At 48.7% G+C, this 18,030-nt stretch overlaps 4 protein-coding genes across 4 annotated transcripts; 3 read left to right on the forward strand and 1 right to left on the reverse strand.

Moving 5' to 3' along the window:
• Positions 1-1,509: 1,509 nt before the first annotated feature.
• On the forward strand, positions 1,510-2,343 carry V2A60_001869 (uncharacterized protein; the record flags this gene model as incomplete). Its single annotated transcript, XM_083253224.1, has 1 exon — positions 1,510-2,343. One exon carries the CDS (start codon positions 1,510-1,512, stop codon positions 2,341-2,343), a length of 834 nt encoding a protein of 277 aa, XP_083109350.1.
• A 2,255-nt stretch (positions 2,344-4,598) lies between these two features.
• On the forward strand, positions 4,599-10,650 carry V2A60_001870 (ankyrin repeat domain-containing protein; the record flags this gene model as incomplete). Its single annotated transcript, XM_083253225.1, has 4 exons — positions 4,599-4,607; positions 4,664-4,966; positions 7,963-8,205; positions 8,866-10,650. 4 exons carry the CDS (start codon positions 4,599-4,601, stop codon positions 10,648-10,650), a joined length of 2,340 nt encoding a protein of 779 aa, XP_083109351.1.
• A 2,681-nt stretch (positions 10,651-13,331) lies between these two features.
• V2A60_001871 (SLC26/SulP family anion transporter) lies at positions 13,332-15,851 on the forward strand (the record flags this gene model as incomplete). The annotated part of the gene is made up of 4 exons (XM_083253226.1): positions 13,332-13,518; positions 13,667-13,812; positions 13,865-14,411; positions 14,464-15,851. 4 exons carry the CDS (start codon positions 13,332-13,334, stop codon positions 15,849-15,851), a joined length of 2,268 nt encoding a protein of 755 aa, XP_083109352.1.
• Positions 15,852-16,068: 217 nt separating this feature from the next.
• On the reverse strand, positions 16,069-17,201 carry V2A60_001872 (class I SAM-dependent methyltransferase; the record flags this gene model as incomplete). Its single annotated transcript, XM_083253227.1, has 4 exons — positions 16,069-16,251; positions 16,313-16,499; positions 16,571-16,674; positions 16,788-17,201. 4 exons carry the CDS (start codon positions 17,199-17,201, stop codon positions 16,069-16,071), a joined length of 888 nt encoding a protein of 295 aa, XP_083109353.1.
• Between the last annotated feature and the right edge of the window lie 829 nt (positions 17,202-18,030).

The raw sequence follows: 18,030 nt of genomic DNA on the forward strand, positions 1-18,030 counted from the left end.
GGAAGTGGAAGGATCGGAAACACGGGTTATCGTTCGGTAAGAAGGATGGTCGAAGCAAAATCGATAAAATCGTTCTTCTATTCATGCGTACGTCGTAAAGAAGCTTACTTATTTCTATAGCAAAAGGTATAGGGAATTACTGGATCTATATAGACGAAAAATGTGGGTCTATTCCAGTCTATGACTCGAACGAATTCAAGTGGTTCGTCATGACCTTATATAAGGTTTAAAGTGGCTGGGGTGGCTGGTAAGGTACCAGGTATAGCTAGTGTAATTCTGTATAACTTTAATTCTGAACCTAGGTTAAAATAGGTAAGAGTATATGCGTTATAACGAGAAAAATTAGCTTATTTTTATTATAATTATTATATAATATAATATTCAGTTTATACCCCTATATAGAGAAGACTCTTAAATAAGTAATATAATATATTACTTTCTTTCTTACCTCCTTTCCTCTTCTATCTAATATTAGCTACCTACTTATAAGCTACTTCCTTATCTAGGCTACTCTTTTATTCTAAAATATACCTTTTTAGTATTAAATAATAGAGTAATAATAATAGATAAAAATATAATATAATAGTCTTAAGTAGAAGAGTATAGTTATCCTAATCTTTATTTATAAGCTTTTTATAAGCCTTAATTATTATTTTATAAAGGTATTAATTTAATATTAATTAAGATTAGTTATATACTTAAGTTATAAAGTTAAAGTATAATTAATTATAATATAATAAAGTAAATACTTTTTATTTTAGAATTTTCTTATTAGTAAAATATTAATAAATTATATAATATAATCTTAAACTCTTATAATAATAATACTTCTTAATATTATATCTTTAATATTATATACTTATTATTAAAGAAAAATATTAGCCTTTATATATTTTATTTAAAGTTTTAAAAGTAAAATATAAACTTTAAGATATATATAGTAATTATCTTTAAGCTTCTTTAATATATATAGTATTTATTCTTTTATTTTCCTGAGCTAATGTGCGACCGTAGCCGCCCTTCTGCCAACAGGGGATCAGGTCCATACTGATAACTGGCTTTGCGCAGTTTTACATGGGCGGCTAATAAAAGAACCCCCCCTACCCCTGTATGCATACTCCCATTCCACCAGTCCTGCCCGTCCTTCATTTTGAGCCGGTGACACTGCAGGCAACCCGCGTCGCACACTGCACTGGTTTGCACAGTGTCTAGTGTACTGTAGCTTAAGGCAGCCGAATATGTATAAACCGCGAGGGAAGCCGTATGTCTCAAGGTCTTTTTTGGCGCTTCTGCTTCTAAAATATCAGTTTAAAGAAAGAGGAGGCGAGTTCGTGCGACAGGCGTAGGCCCCACAAACCAGATTTCATCACAGGCCCAACGACTGACCAAAGCATTCCGGGATCAATACTCTGTAAATAACTTGCCAAAAGACTGTCAAGTAGACCAGTGCACAGCGTCCTTGGCTGGGAATAAAGACCCAGAATCCTGCTTTATGCTTTTTCGACAGCAATGTCCTTCACAAAGACATATTTTCTATGTCCAACGTCGGATTTCATCCATCCACCTCCTGCAGGTCCGCTCTCTCTAGGCTCTATACTTCGCTCCACATCAACACCGCAATACCCTCTGAATAGGGCAGACGTTATTGCCGTGCCTGACACATCAATTTCTCTCATCGTCGAGACTGACTGGAAGAAGACAGTTTCCACCAGCCAAAAAGTTTGGCCTTGGTGTCTATGCTCAGTTCCTGCAACTACCACTGGCACTGAAGCGGAAGTGGCGCATTCGAATCAAACCTCGAATACGTTTGCTTTTGACACTTTGACAACGCTGTCTTTTGAGCCGACGCAGGAATATGTGCAAGAAGCTATCAAAGCAGCCCCTGCTGTGCGGTCGTGGCTGAAGGAGCCGAGGCAGCGGTTCGCACCATCTTGCTCGCTCTACCTCGTCACGGGCATGAAGCTCGTCAAGGGCGCGATGATCAACTTCTCAACTTCAAAGAACAGGGCGGCTACGGGTAAATTCGGTGTCAATGTACTCACTGTGCCCTTGACTGTCGGCCCAAAGGGCCATTGGAACTCTGCGGCTACCGAAGAGACCAAGTTTAGCCGTGAGTCGGAGTTTGTGTTTGCGTTCCGCCTGAAAAGGCTCAAGTTCGGACGCAATGTCAAGATGGAAGAGTATAACAAGGGTGCATTTCTGGCTGTTGATGATGAGGAGGAAGAGGGCAACGACGCATCACTTTCTGTTTTGATAGAGGATGTGGATGGCTCTGAAATCAACACGGCGAAAACTGTTCCAGATGTGACAGAGAACGGCATGGTTTATTGCGTCCCAAATTGATTGTGGTATATGGTGAGATTTAATTGACATGCTAGTATACTATATGTAGCAGCCTACTTTACTGAGCCTCTAGTCATACATGCGTCGTCTGAGATCCTTGATCTTGTCATAGACTTTCTCTCTCGACGCCCTGCTATCGAAAAGCTCACTCGGCCTGATGTAGCTGTACCCAGCACCCCTCGTCTGACTGGCCATGCTCTTCAATACCATATCCATAGAATGAAAATTCTTCAGCCACGGCCCTAATAATTCACTTTCTACCATGGCGTGCTGGTCCTGCTGCCTCACAAACGACAGGACCGAAGCGGCAAGCCCCGCGGCAATCGGTGTTGCGACCGACGTCCCTGACATGGCTTTGACAGGTTCGCTGAGGTCATTCGCAAGGCTAACCGGCCAGTAGGAGGAGACATTCTCCCCGAGGAGACTGAAATTGACGTCATTATCGTCTGCGGTCGGGTTGAACGCGGACGGGTTGCCGTTTCCATCGGTCGAGTGTATACAAAAGATACTGGGGTATTTAGCGGGAAACGCCCTACCGAGATTGGCTCCATCGTTCGACGCCGCTGCGAACATTAGTGTCTTACTGCATAGGCCTTTGAATATAGCGTCCGTCATAGGCACGTTGTGTTCGCGAATCCCGAACGACATTGATATAATGTCTACCTTCCATTCAGACACCGCGTAATTAATGGCCTTTATACAAAATTAGCTCAGTCTGAACAAGGAAAAAGTGGTTCTGCTGTGCCAGCCAGACTTGCCTTGGTAATGTCACTGTACGTGTTACGATCCAGAGTTGCTCGATGCGCAATTTTGCCAATATAAATCTCAACGCATGGGGCGACTTTCAGTAGCAGACCAAGGGCATGAGTGCCGTGGCCAATCTCGTCTCGAATGTCTTGTGGATCTGTGCCATCTACGAAACTCTGTGAAGCTTTGATTCGTGAGTCTATTTGTCCGAGGTCATCTCTCAGGAGCGGGTTTTCAGGGTCAAACCCGGAGTCCAGTATGGCTATTCGCATATTGCTTATTAACCTCTTATATAACTAATAACCTCTTCTTAGCAAAATTATGCGCTACTACGTTAACGATATATATATTTTACTATAGTTATAAAAATACTATAATGGTAAAATAGGCTATAAATAGAGAGAGAAGATGCTTATAAGCTTAGTGAAGAGAGTTAATCTGTCGTACTTACTATTCTTTTGCGGTAAGGGACGGCATATGGCAGAGGCGCCGCCTGAGTGGTAGTCTACTTGTCAGAGCCGCACAATTCAAGCATCATGACGGGTGAGCAGTGGGAAGTGCGGATATTGGCAAAGACAACTGGATAGTTTATTTATGGTACTTAAAAAATGGATGTGTAGTGGCTACCTGGACTGCATCAAGAGCTGTATTCGCGCCTTGAGCAAGGCGAAATATCGCGGCCTCGCACCAGTGCAGACACATGCGTGTCTCTAAATTAACTAACTAACTTAGTGACTGACGCCTCCATTCCAACCCCGTGTCTGAAGTGACCGCAATTCAGCGCCAAATGCTCTTGCGCCGTAGCTCATACGAAAAAGTTGCGCACGACGCACACAAGCTATTACTGGCAGAGCAACAGCTCTCATGTAGGCCGTCGTACGGGACTATACTGGGCGTCTAGCCTAACGCCGAGTTCATTCTTACATGGGCAGGAACACAGGGCAATGCTTGGACTGAGCAAATGGTCTACAGGTCTGCAGATGTTCGAGGATTTTTGAGCTGGCTGGTCTCCTTCCCCTTTGGTACCTACCTACTTACCGCTGCTCGCTAGCGGATAGCTGGATAATGGCGACCAGTCGACCACAAAGCTTTCGTTTTCAAACTACTGACGCTCGTATTGCAGATGAAATACGATAAACGGCGTGTACGTAGATGTGATGAACCATCTGCGCAGTTGGGAGAAGATAGAAAAACATTGCCAAAGGACGCGGCGTGCACGGCCGATAGTTGGCCTGACCTTGGGATACGTGGTTTAGGAGTAATCCTCGTTTCACAGCGCTTGCTGCCAGGTGTCTCCCCACCCCCCGTGCAGCAAAGTGCAGATTCAGCTTCAGTAGCAACCAATCAAGTGTTGCACAGCGCACTCTGGTGTCGCATTCATCCGGCTTGCCTAGGTATGGTGACGGTTGCTCCTCTCCTCTCAATGCGTCTCTTCTGTTGCCTGGCGAAAAGCCAATGGCGATCGGACAGTCCTCTAGATGGTAGACCAAGGCGGGATAGGAAACCCAATGAGCTCGGTAGCGCCCAACGCACTCCAAATCACCACGGCATTTTGAGCTAACGCATAATGTAGCAGGCACTTCCGTTCTCGATCCGTCTCCTCGCGAAGGAAAACGAGCACAACAATGCGTCCCGACAAGACCGCGACCAGCTCCTGGCGCTTCTGCCCGCGTCCTACCGCAAGGAGTCTGGTGACTTGGGCAGTGCGGATCTTCATGTTACTGCCTGCGTTGAAAGGGAGCTCGACTTGCAGCGGCTTTCCAACATTCAGGATTGGCTCTGGGTCGCGGGTTTGCCTTTGCCGCCCCGTGCCCTCCACCACCAGCTCTTGCTAGGTCGCGAGATCTTTATCACGGAGCAAATAGACATGCATCTGGTATGGATGGCGGGGCGAATATTCATCAAGCCGATTTCTCCCTTTCTTCTGGAGCCGGACTTCTGGGCCGTCTACCTCAGATGTGCAGATGAGTGTGGCTGCGCTTCCGGTACCACGTCTTTCCAAGCAGCCACCCAAGAGAAGTGCAGAAACCAAGTTCTCCGTCAACGTGCACTCGGCTTCTTGTACTCATACGCCGCGCTGCTGTCCCATGAGAGCGACTTTCGAATTGCCCAAGAAAAGCACCTCCTTCCGTCTGAAGTGCGATGGCCTACATGGCGGGTTTTTGTGCAACAGTTGGACATGGAGCGTATCTATCCTGACATCGACCGTCGCTTTATCCACGGCGAGCTGCGCCTCAGTCGTTTGAATAAAATTTACGCCCTCTCCAAAACCCCCCTTCGCGGGTATATGGCTCGGTGGGACCAGTATGGCAGCTTCTTCCATGATTATTTCGCTTGGCTAGCCAGCGCAACGGCGTACATCGCGATTGTCCTGACCGCTATGCAGGTCGGGCTGGCAACCGAGTCCCTGGCCCATAATCGTGCATTTCAGTCTGCATCGTATGGGTTCACTATTTTTTCCATTCTAGGGCCTCTGATTGCAGCCTCCATTATTATGCTCCAATTCTGTGGTATTTTTTGTCTTAATTGGGCGAAAGCCGTAAAACGGAGGAAAGAACCCTTCTCTGCGTTGCACAGTCCTTGACAGAGCACTTCTGCATGCTTGCGGACATGGCTGACGGCATCTGTTGTGAGAGAGCTCTTTAGCACACAGCAATGTAGCGGACATGACCGCTTGTTCGCTATATTCGGGCTCGCATATGCCGAAGTATTCCTAGATGGGTAACCAATGCTCGCAGAGCAGAACGTATTTGCGTGCCGGAGTAGGGTCTCTAGCCTCCTCCGGGCGTGTTTCAATTTCGTACGGTGCAGTCAAAGACCGTCAAGTATTCGAAATCTGAGCCGGAATGTTCAAGCGACATGATGATCATTGTCCGCCTATAGTCAATCAAAACGTCATGTACTTCGTGGCTCAATGCATCTCCAAAAAAAAGCCAATACTGCAATAAAGAATATGCCAGGATGCGTGTCAACTTCACCAATTCATTGTCTTCAAGGTTATTATGGGCAGCTTGCTGTTTGGCTACAAATGAAGTTCTGGTAGTTTACTTCGACGCCTAGCCTTGTTTACTTACTGTGTCATGACCGGCATGTAGAGCCACTAAGCTTCCGTTTTTCCAGGGCTAGTGCGTTTCCTCGACCGTGATAGTGTTTTTTCAGTGGCAGCTATGCGGTCCTGGACGGATACCTTACAGAATCAGCTATCAAACGAGACTTTTGAAACGCGGACTAGCGTGTACATATGGTACCACATTTACAGTAGGTAATGAGCAGATATGAATACTTTACTCTGGAGTGTCAGTATCATTAGAATGTTTGGCTTTTTGTATCGCTTTAACTCATACTCCGGTTCTAGTCTCGCTGGCTGTCAGCTCTCGTGGCTCGGCCAGGCGAAGCCTGTAACTAGGGGCAAAGTCGCTATGGCGTGCTTCCACATTGCCAGCGGCTGCCAGACCACCAATCTGTACACTAAGCAGAATGGAGAAATGTGACAGCACAGTGGCATGCTGCCATCAAGTACCCCTCCTTCCCATTAGCCAACTTCTGGCTTTCAGTCTGCGTTTCTAATAACCCCAAGAGTAAACTCCATCGCCGCGCGCGTGGTCACTTTTCGTGATGCCTTTCTCCGCACTCTCGATCCTCGATACGGTATTTCCGCGTTCGCACAGCGGTGCTTGGGACATGTTCTGGACCTGCTGCTGCCTGCTTCTGATCGCCTTCATATACGCCCTCCCCTGGTCAAGACACCACGCGCAATTCGCACAACATTTGCATGAGACGCCTTTCGACCAGCATGGGCCTCGGCCAGGTGATGAAGTCAAGAATATCAGGGAGAGGGCGAATGGACGCTCTGGAGGCAAAGCTGTGACGACAGCTGAAAGCCTTTCGACCAGCAGATGCAATGGATCGGGCATGGAACGTCCTCCGAAGGCCGAGTTAGGGATGCAGATTTTGCATGACTGCGAAGAGGCAACTGTTGAGTACGTTTACGTACGCTCGGGTCCAAAAAGCGCCGCTATTGACTGATGATAGTTTCGTGGCCGTGCACGGGCTTGGGGCGAATCCAGATTACGCGTGGGTTTGGTTGCCAAAGAACAATCCCATTGAGAGCCACGCACATCCCAACAAACCCTTTAACTGGCTGAGGGAACTCCTACCGACTAAATTGTCTTGTCGAGTTCTGGCTTTCAACTATGACTCGACCTGGCTCTCGGCGAACTCGGCCCCTCAACATCGGCTCTCAAACATCGCGGATAACTTGCTAGATAGCCTCCGAGCACTTCGTGATAATGTTGAGCCCAAAACCACTCTTCCAGCCTCGTCGTTATGCTAATTCTTTATTAAAGCAGGCTATCGATCGGCCTCTGATCTTTATCGGCCACAGTTTTGGGGGCAACATTATCGAACAGGTAGGTGACAATTATTACCCTCATGCTCCCCGTACTCGACCTTAGTGACAATTCGACAGGCCATCGTCTCCGCATCCAGGATTGAATCGATGCACCGACACATCACTGAATGCACCGTCGGCGTGGTATTTTTAGGCACACCTCATCGAGGAAGTCGAGCTGCTGCATGGGGCAAATGGATTGCATGGCTTGCGTCATGTGGCGCTCATACCGAAGATAGACTGCTGAGGGCACTAGAAGAAGGCTCAGATTCCTTAGCAGATCGTTTGCACGATTTCTCGTGTTGGCTCTTCTGCGAGTCCGTACCAGTCATATGTTGCTTTGAGCAGCTTCCTACGAACTATTCTTCCCGGACAGGAGCAGTGGTGGAGTTCATTTGGCAGTTTATTCCATCTAAACGCTTTAACGAACTGGTTTAGTATCCCAGCGACTATTACCCCGCCACTCGCTGACCGCTACTTAGATTGTACCCGAAATGAGTGCATGCATTGATGGTCATCGCAAGATATCTCTCCGCACAGATCATCTCAAGATTAACAAGTTCTACGGGTCAGAGGACCCCTCTTTTAGGCGCATCTACCCCGAGATAGTACGAATGGCAGCTAATGCCGACCGAGAACTCACTCGGCGCCGGAATCCGGAGATGATTCCAACAGATGAGGAGTCCACATCCGGCAACCTCAGAAAGTGCCTCCAAGAGATGAGAGTACGAAATCTAGAAGACGATTTGGCCGATGTTCGGTCTCGCATAGGTGAAAGAGTTGGAAACAGCTGTGAGTGGATTTTAAAACAGGAAGAATTCCTTTTTTGGGGTGCAAGCGAGAAATCACAGTTTCTTCGCCTTGTTGGGCCTCCCGGTATTGGAAAGACAGTGATGTCAACTTTTCTTGTTCGGAAGCTGAGGAAAAAGGTCGAGAAGTCCCGCGGCAAGGCTTTTGCCTACTTTTTCTGTGATGGCAAGGACCAACGCAGAAAAACGCCAACTGCCATACTTCGTAGCTTTATTTGGCAGCTTCTACTACAGCGACAAGAACTTTTTCAACATGTTCGACCGGACTTTGAAAAACATGCGTCCAAGCGGCTCTTTGATGGTCTCTTCAGCGACTTCTCTGCTCTTTGGCGTATATTACTGTGTATGCTCCGAGATGAGCGTGCAGGCGAAGTATTTCTCCTCATTGATGCTTTAGATGAGTGCGATAGTTCGGTTTGTGAAAACCTGCTCGTCGCAATGAAGCAACTTTTTAAATCATCACCTTGTGGGGGGTCGGGAAGAATCAAGCTCCTCATCACTTGCAGACCTGGGGTGCGTGATATTGAGAATCACTTAAGTGCTGTCTGCACTTCCTTGCGGATAGACTCGACGAAGTTGAGCAACGATCTGTCCGAATACATTGACGTCAAAGTCGGCGATCTTAGAGACATCAATGGTGAAAAATATCCTGCTGCCCTTAAGCAGAAAGTCAGGAAAGCTCTCAAAGACAGAGTTGGGGGTACTTTTCTGTGGGCATCTCTCATGCTCGCGGAACTTCGACATGTGTTTCTGTATGACGTCGAAGAAAAGTTGAAGAACCTTCCACAAGGACTCAATAACACATATACCATGGTTTTGGATCGAATCCCAAACGAATATAGGGAAACTGCCCACTTCATCTTGTGGTTTATGGTTGCGGCCCGCCGTCCATTGAAGAAAGCCGAGATCCAGACAGCATATGCGATTTGTAAGACTAAATCAGTCCCATATGGCGAGGATTTGGAGCTATATAATGATATTCACTCTGCTTGCAGCTCTCTCATGTCCATGGGGAGGGAAGATGACGCAATCTTCAACTTCTGTCACCAGACTGTGAAAGACTTTCTACTCCACGAACCCTCGACAACCGGTACATGGTATCACTGCACTGAAAGCGAAGCACATCTACGCCTTTTCAAGGCCTGCTGGGTGTACCTCAGTGCGGAACAGTCCAGCTCGGGCAGCCAGGCTCTCTGGCGCGACGGTGAGGCAGGGGGTTTGCTCAAGCCGACAGGATGCAGCATCAAAGAGGAGGCCTCACAATATTCATTCTTGGAATATTCGTCCTCTGAATGCGTCAATCATGCGATTGCAAGTCATGACGTACTGCTACGCCATTGGCATGAAGTGGCCATAGATGTCACAATACTGCCAGCGTTACGTGACTCTTGGTTCTTGCGCGCAGCTGGACAAGGACAGGAGGCAATTGTCGAGCTCCTGCTCGACAAAGGTGCTGACATCAACACGAAGGACAAGGCCTGTCGGACACCTCTCTCTTGGGCTGCTGAGCAAGGACACGAAAACGTGGCCAAGCTTCTGCTTGATAATGACGCTGATACCGACTCGAGAGACTCCTGTGGTCGGACGCCACTCTCATGGGCTGCTGCAACCGGAAGGACATCAGTTGTTGCCCTTTTACTTCGCAGTGGTAACGCTAGCGCTGATGCCCCGGACGATAATGGTCGCACACCGCTATCCTACGCGGCTGAGAGCGGCCACGAAGCCATCGTACGTCGTCTTTTAAGCGAGAATATCAACGTCAACTCAAAATACCACTGTATGGGCCAAGTTACAATGTTATACGCCATTCGGATCGATGGACAGGAAGTTGCGCAAATGCTATTCGATGGAGCAACTAAAGGGTTCATGGGCAGCTTGACCCAGTCAGCCCCAAAGTGCTTTGATCTGTCCAAGATTCTTGATGTTATTGGCGGTATGACCCAGCACGAATATGAAGCGGCTCAGTGTGGCAAGTCACCGCTCTTACTATCTACTGGCCACGGACTTGGTAATGTAGAACTGGTTCTTATCAGAGATGTCGACGAACCGGGAGCTTATGGACAAACGCCGCTGCATTTGGCCGCCTGGCATGGCCATGGAAAGATTGTGAAGATGTTACTTGATGTTGACGGTATCGTGGCCCATACCATAGACGAAATCAAACGAACGCCACTACTATCTGCTGCTGCGGCTGGACATGTTGAGGTAGTAGAGCTACTGTTGGCTGCCGATGGGGTAGATAGAGACTTCAAAGATGCCGACGGCCAAACTGCATTATCGTGGGCAATCAAGGGCGGACATAACTCCATAGTTGAGTTGCTTCAAAGTGAACAGCAATCAGCGGTTACTAATGTCGAATAAAGCTGCATCTCTTGGCCAAAGACGTCAGGGATCTATGTTGCGCGCGTAGTCTGTCTGCTTGGTCGAAACACACAAACGGCTGAGGACGCTATTCACTTATCAGTGTGCTAGGACTTCGTGTGAGGAAAAAACACACGGGGGATTCAACTCATCTATTACCTCGAAACACATCGGCCTACGCCAGCCCCGAGGGCCGTTGAGTCGAGCAAGATGGCGTGCTTCCTCTGCAACGTATTGTTGTATCAAGCCGCGAAGGTGTACACGAAGCGATGCCATGGAAGACTATACCCTGCCTAGAAGCTAACTGTAATCCCTTCACCGTGCGGGTTAGAGCGCCTCTTCGTGCAACTTTGGAGAGTTATATCCGCAACAGCGCAACTACACTGCTATTGAGGCAGCGCAGAACTCTCTTTCCGCAGCCAAGTGAAAGTACGAAGATGGATATTTCTGCGACTACCTTAGGCGCGCTTCTCGGGCCAGAAGGCATGGGGGAAGAGCCACTAAGGCTAGAGTTCAGCGTTTATGGCAGGTGAGAAACGCCAACTACACAAGCGGTAATTGGTTCAGAGCTTGAGCTCACGCCGGCGGTAGGACGAACAGAATCAAGCAGCGATATTCTGCCCTCGTTGGACAAATTGGATCTACTTACAGTACGTCAGGGAAGGATAGCTATGCTCGCTCCCGACGCCTCCACTATTGCACCTGTCCAGGCAGGATCGCTCTTCATTCAGCTTAAATACACGGAGAAGAACAGGGGCGTAGGATCAGAACTAGGTAATAATTCGGAATAGCTTACGCGAGAAGATACAGATGCCGCAAAGGATAATGAAATGTGTGCATTATAGATGTAGAGCCTTTAGATAACGGAGTAACTATACTAGTAAGCTCTACGTATCGCCACCAGCGGGAAGTTAGTTAGATTAGAAATAAAGAGCTAAAGCGTGCCTAGCCATAAGTAAGGCAGAAGGTCACAAAATAGTTCGTAGAACCTCTATTACTTCTGTTCTCACTTTTTCCCGTTCTTCGCTCGTTATGTTACTCCTAGACGCTAATTAGTTCTGTAATCCGTTTTCTTGCTAGGCAAGCTACGTAAAGATCAAACTAAAAAGCTATAGCTGATCCTCTGCCTCGCGAGCCTCTTTACCGAAATATTTTATGTGTCGACGATTGCGTTAATGCGCAGATAAGATATTTATCCTTCCCTTGCGGTATACGTTTTCTTTTTCTAGTCTTTGCTGTATTGCAAGACTCATAAAACACGCCCTGTCGTCGCTATCTGGTGTGATACTTACCACGCCTTTGAGCACGCAAATTACGGATTGTGGCATCGGGTCTTGATATACCATAGGTGAAGTAATCTGTCTCTATATTGGCCAGCTCGAGTATTTACCGGTAGTTCTCGTTGCCTTCTTCCAGAGTATCTGGTATGTGTCAGGGGGGCGAGGCTTTTTAGTGATATCAAAAGACGTGTCGGGCATGGGAAGACAATGCCAGCACGGCGTGTACATCGTGTAAATATGTACTCCTGCTTTTTGCGGGCTAATTCAGCCTTCAAAGGCCGTGTGGATTGAAAAGAAGCTCGTTCCGGCGCTCAAGATTGCAGACGCCGCTGCGAAAGGCGGCGAAAATTCTCACAGCACTTTTCGGAACCTCTTGATATGTTACAAGAACAGATGATGATCTATTAAGGGCTACAGTCATGGGCAAAATGGCCTTCCCAAAAAATGCACCCACTCGACTCATTGTCATTGGAACAATGCGTAGTCTTTGCTATTTTTACAATGCAAGTAACATGGCCATATTTTTGAGATAAGGCCTCGAAAACGAGAAGGAAAGCATGCAAGGGTACGAAGTAGAGGTCCTCGGTGTCTTGGACACCGCTATCAAAGTGGGAAGTCGGCCCGGTCGGTAATGAGGCTGCCCGGACAGTGAACCTGCCTCGACACAGTTGTGGTAATGATTATAAATCTACGAAATTTCGAGTACAAGTCTCTAAATCTTATAGTTTGCTCTCGTACAAAGAAACAAATACTCCAGCTTTGCTTATTCAAATGGTAGTCAGGCTAACTCGTCTGCTTCTTTGGCACCGAGCGGGCGGGAGTCGGTAAAGGCCGCCCGGTTCCTGCCACCGACATCCGTTGGCTGGGTTGCAACTCTGCATTCGGCCCCGGTTCTCGACTTGATGCAGTCCCAAAAGAGGTCAAAGGATTAAGCAATGATTTAAGCAATAATTTTAAGTCCTTGCAATATGTGGTGCCAAGACTTGGTCTCACGAATTTCTCGGAGCATCTGCAAGCACGGTGGCCTCCTTATGGCTCTTTCCACGCAGCACTACCTCTCCGACTTCCGCCCGATGCTTATACCGGCTCGGTGCCACTGAAAACCATTGTTATATAAATTGAACGTCATAAAGTCGTACTTGGCTCTTTTTCATCACTTTATGTCTTTTGCTTCGGCCTTCTACGGTATTCTTTTGGCATTATTTTCATTGCCCCTTCGATCCCGTGCCAGAAACGCATGTTCGATCCTTGCGTTGTTCGCCGACGAGGGCCTTTGATCACAACATCGCTGCACGCCAAGGGACTGGCCTCATCCGGAACCGACGAGCGTCATTCACTAGCTTCGGTAACAGAAACCTTCTGTTTCGTGTTTTAATTGCTTCGACGGCATTTCCTTTAGCAATGTCAAAAAATGTTGGAGCTCGATTCACCAAATCGCTGCTCGGCATCGACACCAACGCCCGCTACGCCCATCAACCGCCAGACCTGGCGGAGCGGGCGCGTGCAGTTCTAGGATCCTCAGGTGCCTACACAGAAGACGAACCAACTGTCACGGAATGGCTAAAAGAGCAAATACCTACCAAGGCGGGTGCGTCGCACTATCTCAGAAGCCTGTTTCCGTCTTTCGTCTGGGTACGACGCTACAATCCTAGGTGGCTGCTTGGGGATGTTGTGGCAGGCAAGTTGTTACAAAAAAAACTGCGGGTTTAAAACTACTCATGTCTAACTAATTTCAGGTATCACCATTGGCTTAGTCGTCGTCCCACAGGCTATGGCATATGCGGTCCTCGCTAGACTTACTCCCGAGTACGGTCTATACACTTCCTTCACTGGCGCCGTCTTGTACTGGATATTTGGAACGTCAAAAGATATTGTCATCGGTGTAAGAAGTGATCCAAGGCGCTCCTGCTAAATTCGGTCACTAACGGGGACAGACTACTGCTGTCGGATCCTTGCTCGTCGGCCAAGTCGTCAGCCGTGTGGGCGCAAACAATGGATCCTCCTTCTCAAACCAGGACATTGCCCATACCCTGAGTCTGCTCTGCGGTATCATCTTGTTAGCTTTTGGCCTTTTGAGACTGGGTTGGATCATCGAGTTCATTCCTTATATCCCCATTTCGGCGTTTGTTACAGCGGCGAGCATAACTATCATGTCTACTCAGATCCCCACGACGCTGGGGATCACAGGCATAAACAGCCAAGAACCACCCTATCGCGTGATAATCAACACTTTCAAGGCCCTGCCGAATACCAAGCTAGATGCGGCTATTGGACTGTCCTCGATCGCTCTTCTCTTTGGAATTCGGGGCTTCTGCTCTTACATGGAGTCGAGGCAACCAGCTCATAAGCGTGCATGGTCGTTTGCCTCGTCACTGCGTCTCACATTCACAATGCTGCTCTTTACTCTCATCAGTTTTCTGGTCCACGGTCGTGGTGATATTGACGCTCCCAAATTTCGCATTGTCGGTCACATCGAACGAGGTAAACCGCGACGTCAAGGGCGTTGACTGACGATTCGCTGACGAGTCAATAGGTTTTCAGAAAATAGGTGTGCCAAAGGTCAGCATGCCGCTGATTCGAGAAGTCCTTCCAGAGCTACCTGCTGTAGCCGTCATACTCATCATCGAGCATATTGCCATTGCTAAAGCTATGGGCAGAATGTATAACTACAACATTAGCCCTTCGCAGGAGATTGTGGCCCTAGGGGGTGCAAACCTGCTGAGTCCTTTTGTCGGAGGCTACGTCTGCACTGGCTCGTTTGGTGCTTCTGCAGTATTGTCAAAAGCTGGAGTCCGCACACCACTTGCTGGTCTATTCAGCGCCATGGTGCTTGTTTTGGCACTCTACGCGCTGACCGGCGTATTCTTCTACATCCCGAGAGCTGCATTATCGGGGCTCATTATCCATGCTGTTTGCAACCTGGTTACTCCGCCAAAGAACCTATACAATTACTGGCAACTTTCGCCCGTGGAGCTTCTTATTTGGGTGGCATGTGTCGCACTGGCGATATTCCAGTCTCTTGACCATTCCATCTATCTTGGTGTTGGTCTTTCCCTTGCGCTGCTGCTAATCCGAATTGCAAGAACCAGCGGCGGATTTCTCGGCATCGCTCGCTCTCAACGAGTGCCACAAGATGGCGATGGGGCACCATGCAAGGGTGCAAAGGGATCCATAAGGATCAAGGACGTCTTTTTACCTTTTGACCATCAAGACTTCGCGAACCCTGCCATTCTGCTGGACAGTCCATATCCTGGCGTGTTTGTGTACCGCCTACATGATAGCTACAACTATCTCAACCAAGCATTGCATGTCGATATACTGCAGTCACATATTATGCAGAACTCAAAGCGAACCTCGGATGAGGAATATGAGCATGAATCAGACCGGCTTTGGAACGACTCAGGGCCGCGTGATAAGCTTCTTTCGCAGCACCTGCCCTATCTGCGTGCCCTAGTCCTGGATTTTTCGGCCGTCAGCAATATTGACATTACTTCTATCCAGGGTTTGATCGACTTACGCAATGTACTTGATCGATACGCGGCGCCGGACACTGTTGAGTGGCATTTTGCCAACGTTCAAAACAAATGGACACGAAAAGCGCTGGCAACCGCTGGGTTCGGTTTTCCGACCAGGCAAAATCCAGAGGCGTTGGCGAAGTGGAGGCCTATATATTCAATCGCTCCTATCAGTGAACCGACAACTTGCATCCCGAATGGCCATCGCAGAAGATCGATCGCGCTTGTCAGTGATGAAGAATCTCAGTCTTCTCCAGCCTCGTCGCTGTCTATACCAACTGAGAATACTCGGGGAGAAGCCACGATTTCAGCAGTGGATCGGCCGTTTTTCCACCTCGACCTGCACGATGCGGTGGATGCAGCAGTGCGCGATGCCCGTCACAAAGACATGAGTGATAGCATTTGAACTGATAGCCTGAGATCGATATTTGGAATGGGCTACCCATTACATATGACATTATGAAGTTGCATAAAAGGCGTTTTGGATGAATGTTTAGAAGCATCTGGGTGAACATTTCAGTAGACAGAATATAGATTCTTTAATAGCATAGTGAAAAGCATCTCTACTCAGTTTCTTCTCTCAGCAATCAACATGGCTGTACTTTTACGTAGCGCGAGTTTGTTCAATGAGCCTTGCGTAAGCGGAAAGCCATGAGAGCTGGTAATTGGGTAAAATTAGCGGTTGACTCGATTCGCTCCGGAGTCGCGTGCTCTTCGGTAAAGCTAGGCTCCTCCAAAGCATCCATAACAAGGCCTGCCTTGAAGAATGTTCCGAGTAGCTCGTGTAGCGGCCGGTGGAAATGGGTCTAACGGTTCACACGTCAACGCTTGCACTCGGACCGACGCGAGTGAAACGAATGGCCATACCAGCGGCGTGGATCTTTTACCGTCAAAAGTGAGATTAAACGGCTCGACGTGCAGATACTCCTTGACCAGCTTGCCGCGAACAACGACGCGCTCCCCGGTGGCAGGGTCAAAGGAGAGTTGGAGCGATTTTGAGTGTGTGGACGTCATGAAGATGGGATGGAGCAACTGCGCAACGAACCCACAAAGACTTTTAAGAATCGCGAGCAACTGATGACAGCCACACTATGTTGGCCCATGTTCTCTGTTTTTGGTACTTACATGCCGTCCCTCTTTAGTAGTTGAGGGAGGTATTTAGCCAAAGGCTCGAGCGTAGCGACGTCATGCATCGACATGTTCATCAGGATAATATCGAACCCATCACTCTTGCCAAAGATACGCGTTAGTAGTGTTTTACTTTTGTAAGTTGCAGAAGCAGGCGTAGAGGGACGCCCTTTCGGACCAACGATGGAATCTATTGCGCGAGACAACGTCTTACCGCACCAGCCTGCCCGGTGATAAGAGATACAAAGTCAGCCTCCTCGGTTACGTCCAGCTTGCCGTAGGTGATGCGACCGTCGGCGTCCCCGTGCGAGCGCGCACCCTCGAGCATGCCGGCGCTGCCGTCCGTGGCCGTGACGTGCGCGCCGCGCGCCGCCAGCCACCGGGCGCCGATGCCGTTGCCCGTGGAGAGCTCGAGCGCCCGGCATGCCGTGCCGCCGCCGCCGCCGCCGCCGCCGCCGCCGCCGCGACTGTGGTGCGCGTCGAGACGATCGGCGAGCAGGCGGTCGAGGCAGGGCGCCTGCAGCGCCCTCCAGTAGAGGTTGCCGTCGCGGCCGACGCTCTCGTTCCAGGCGGCGGCGCTGGCCTCCCAGGTCTGCAGGGCGGCGCGAGACAGATTCCGGTGCGACATGGCGGCTTCTCTCAGATCTGTGCTTTACCTGACTGTGCTCGTCTTCTCTGGAGTTTCCGTCACCAAAACACCGTTGCTAGTTCTCGCTCGAGAGAGTGAGTGGGTGTGACTACGATAGCTTCGTCTAGTCGGAGTCGCAGAACAGCTGATGTGCGTTTAATTTGGCATTTGTCAAAAATGAAATAAGAGCAGATGCTTTCGATGCCCGCCAGTTCAAATACAACGAACGGCCAGGTGCACGATATGAGAGTTCCTCAACAAGCAATACCACTTGACCGGCCCTCTGAGTCACCGGCCAAGTACCCCGCCCGCTCGTCTGCTCAAAAGGTTGGAATTCGCAACACTTCATGGTTATTTTACACAAGGTTAAGAGAAGATACCGAGCCGTTTCTACCAATTTTTTTTCTTAAGGAAAGAACAAAATGATCGCGCAGTCATAAGCACTGTTAGTAATAGTCATCCAGCCTGTGTTCTGGTGCTTGTCCAAAGTGTCGCCTCTGGTAGGCGCCGGGCCTCTGCTAAGAAGTTCAGGACGCACACCAGGCGATTCAAGGATAAAATGCGCGGAAAATAAAAGCAGCATTACAGCGCCAAATCAGTCGTGGGTTTCGAGAATGCAGTGGCCGGTCAACGTCTTAAAATCGATTTGTATGGACGCCAGTAAAAACTTGTAGATCTCATAACGCCGTTATTTCCAGAGCCTCATGTCAGGGCTGGGTGTAAGGGTACGGGCACTTTGCCTCGACCGACTTCGATTCCTGACAGCCTTACACGGATGAAGATAAGTCAAAACAGGTTAAAAATTTTCGGCTCTTGATGAGATCTGTCC

This window comes from Cordyceps javanica, chromosome 1 (assembly GCF_051103115.1).
Source record: "Cordyceps javanica chromosome 1, complete sequence".
NCBI classification, from domain to species: domain Eukaryota; kingdom Fungi; phylum Ascomycota; class Sordariomycetes; order Hypocreales; family Cordycipitaceae; genus Cordyceps; species Cordyceps javanica.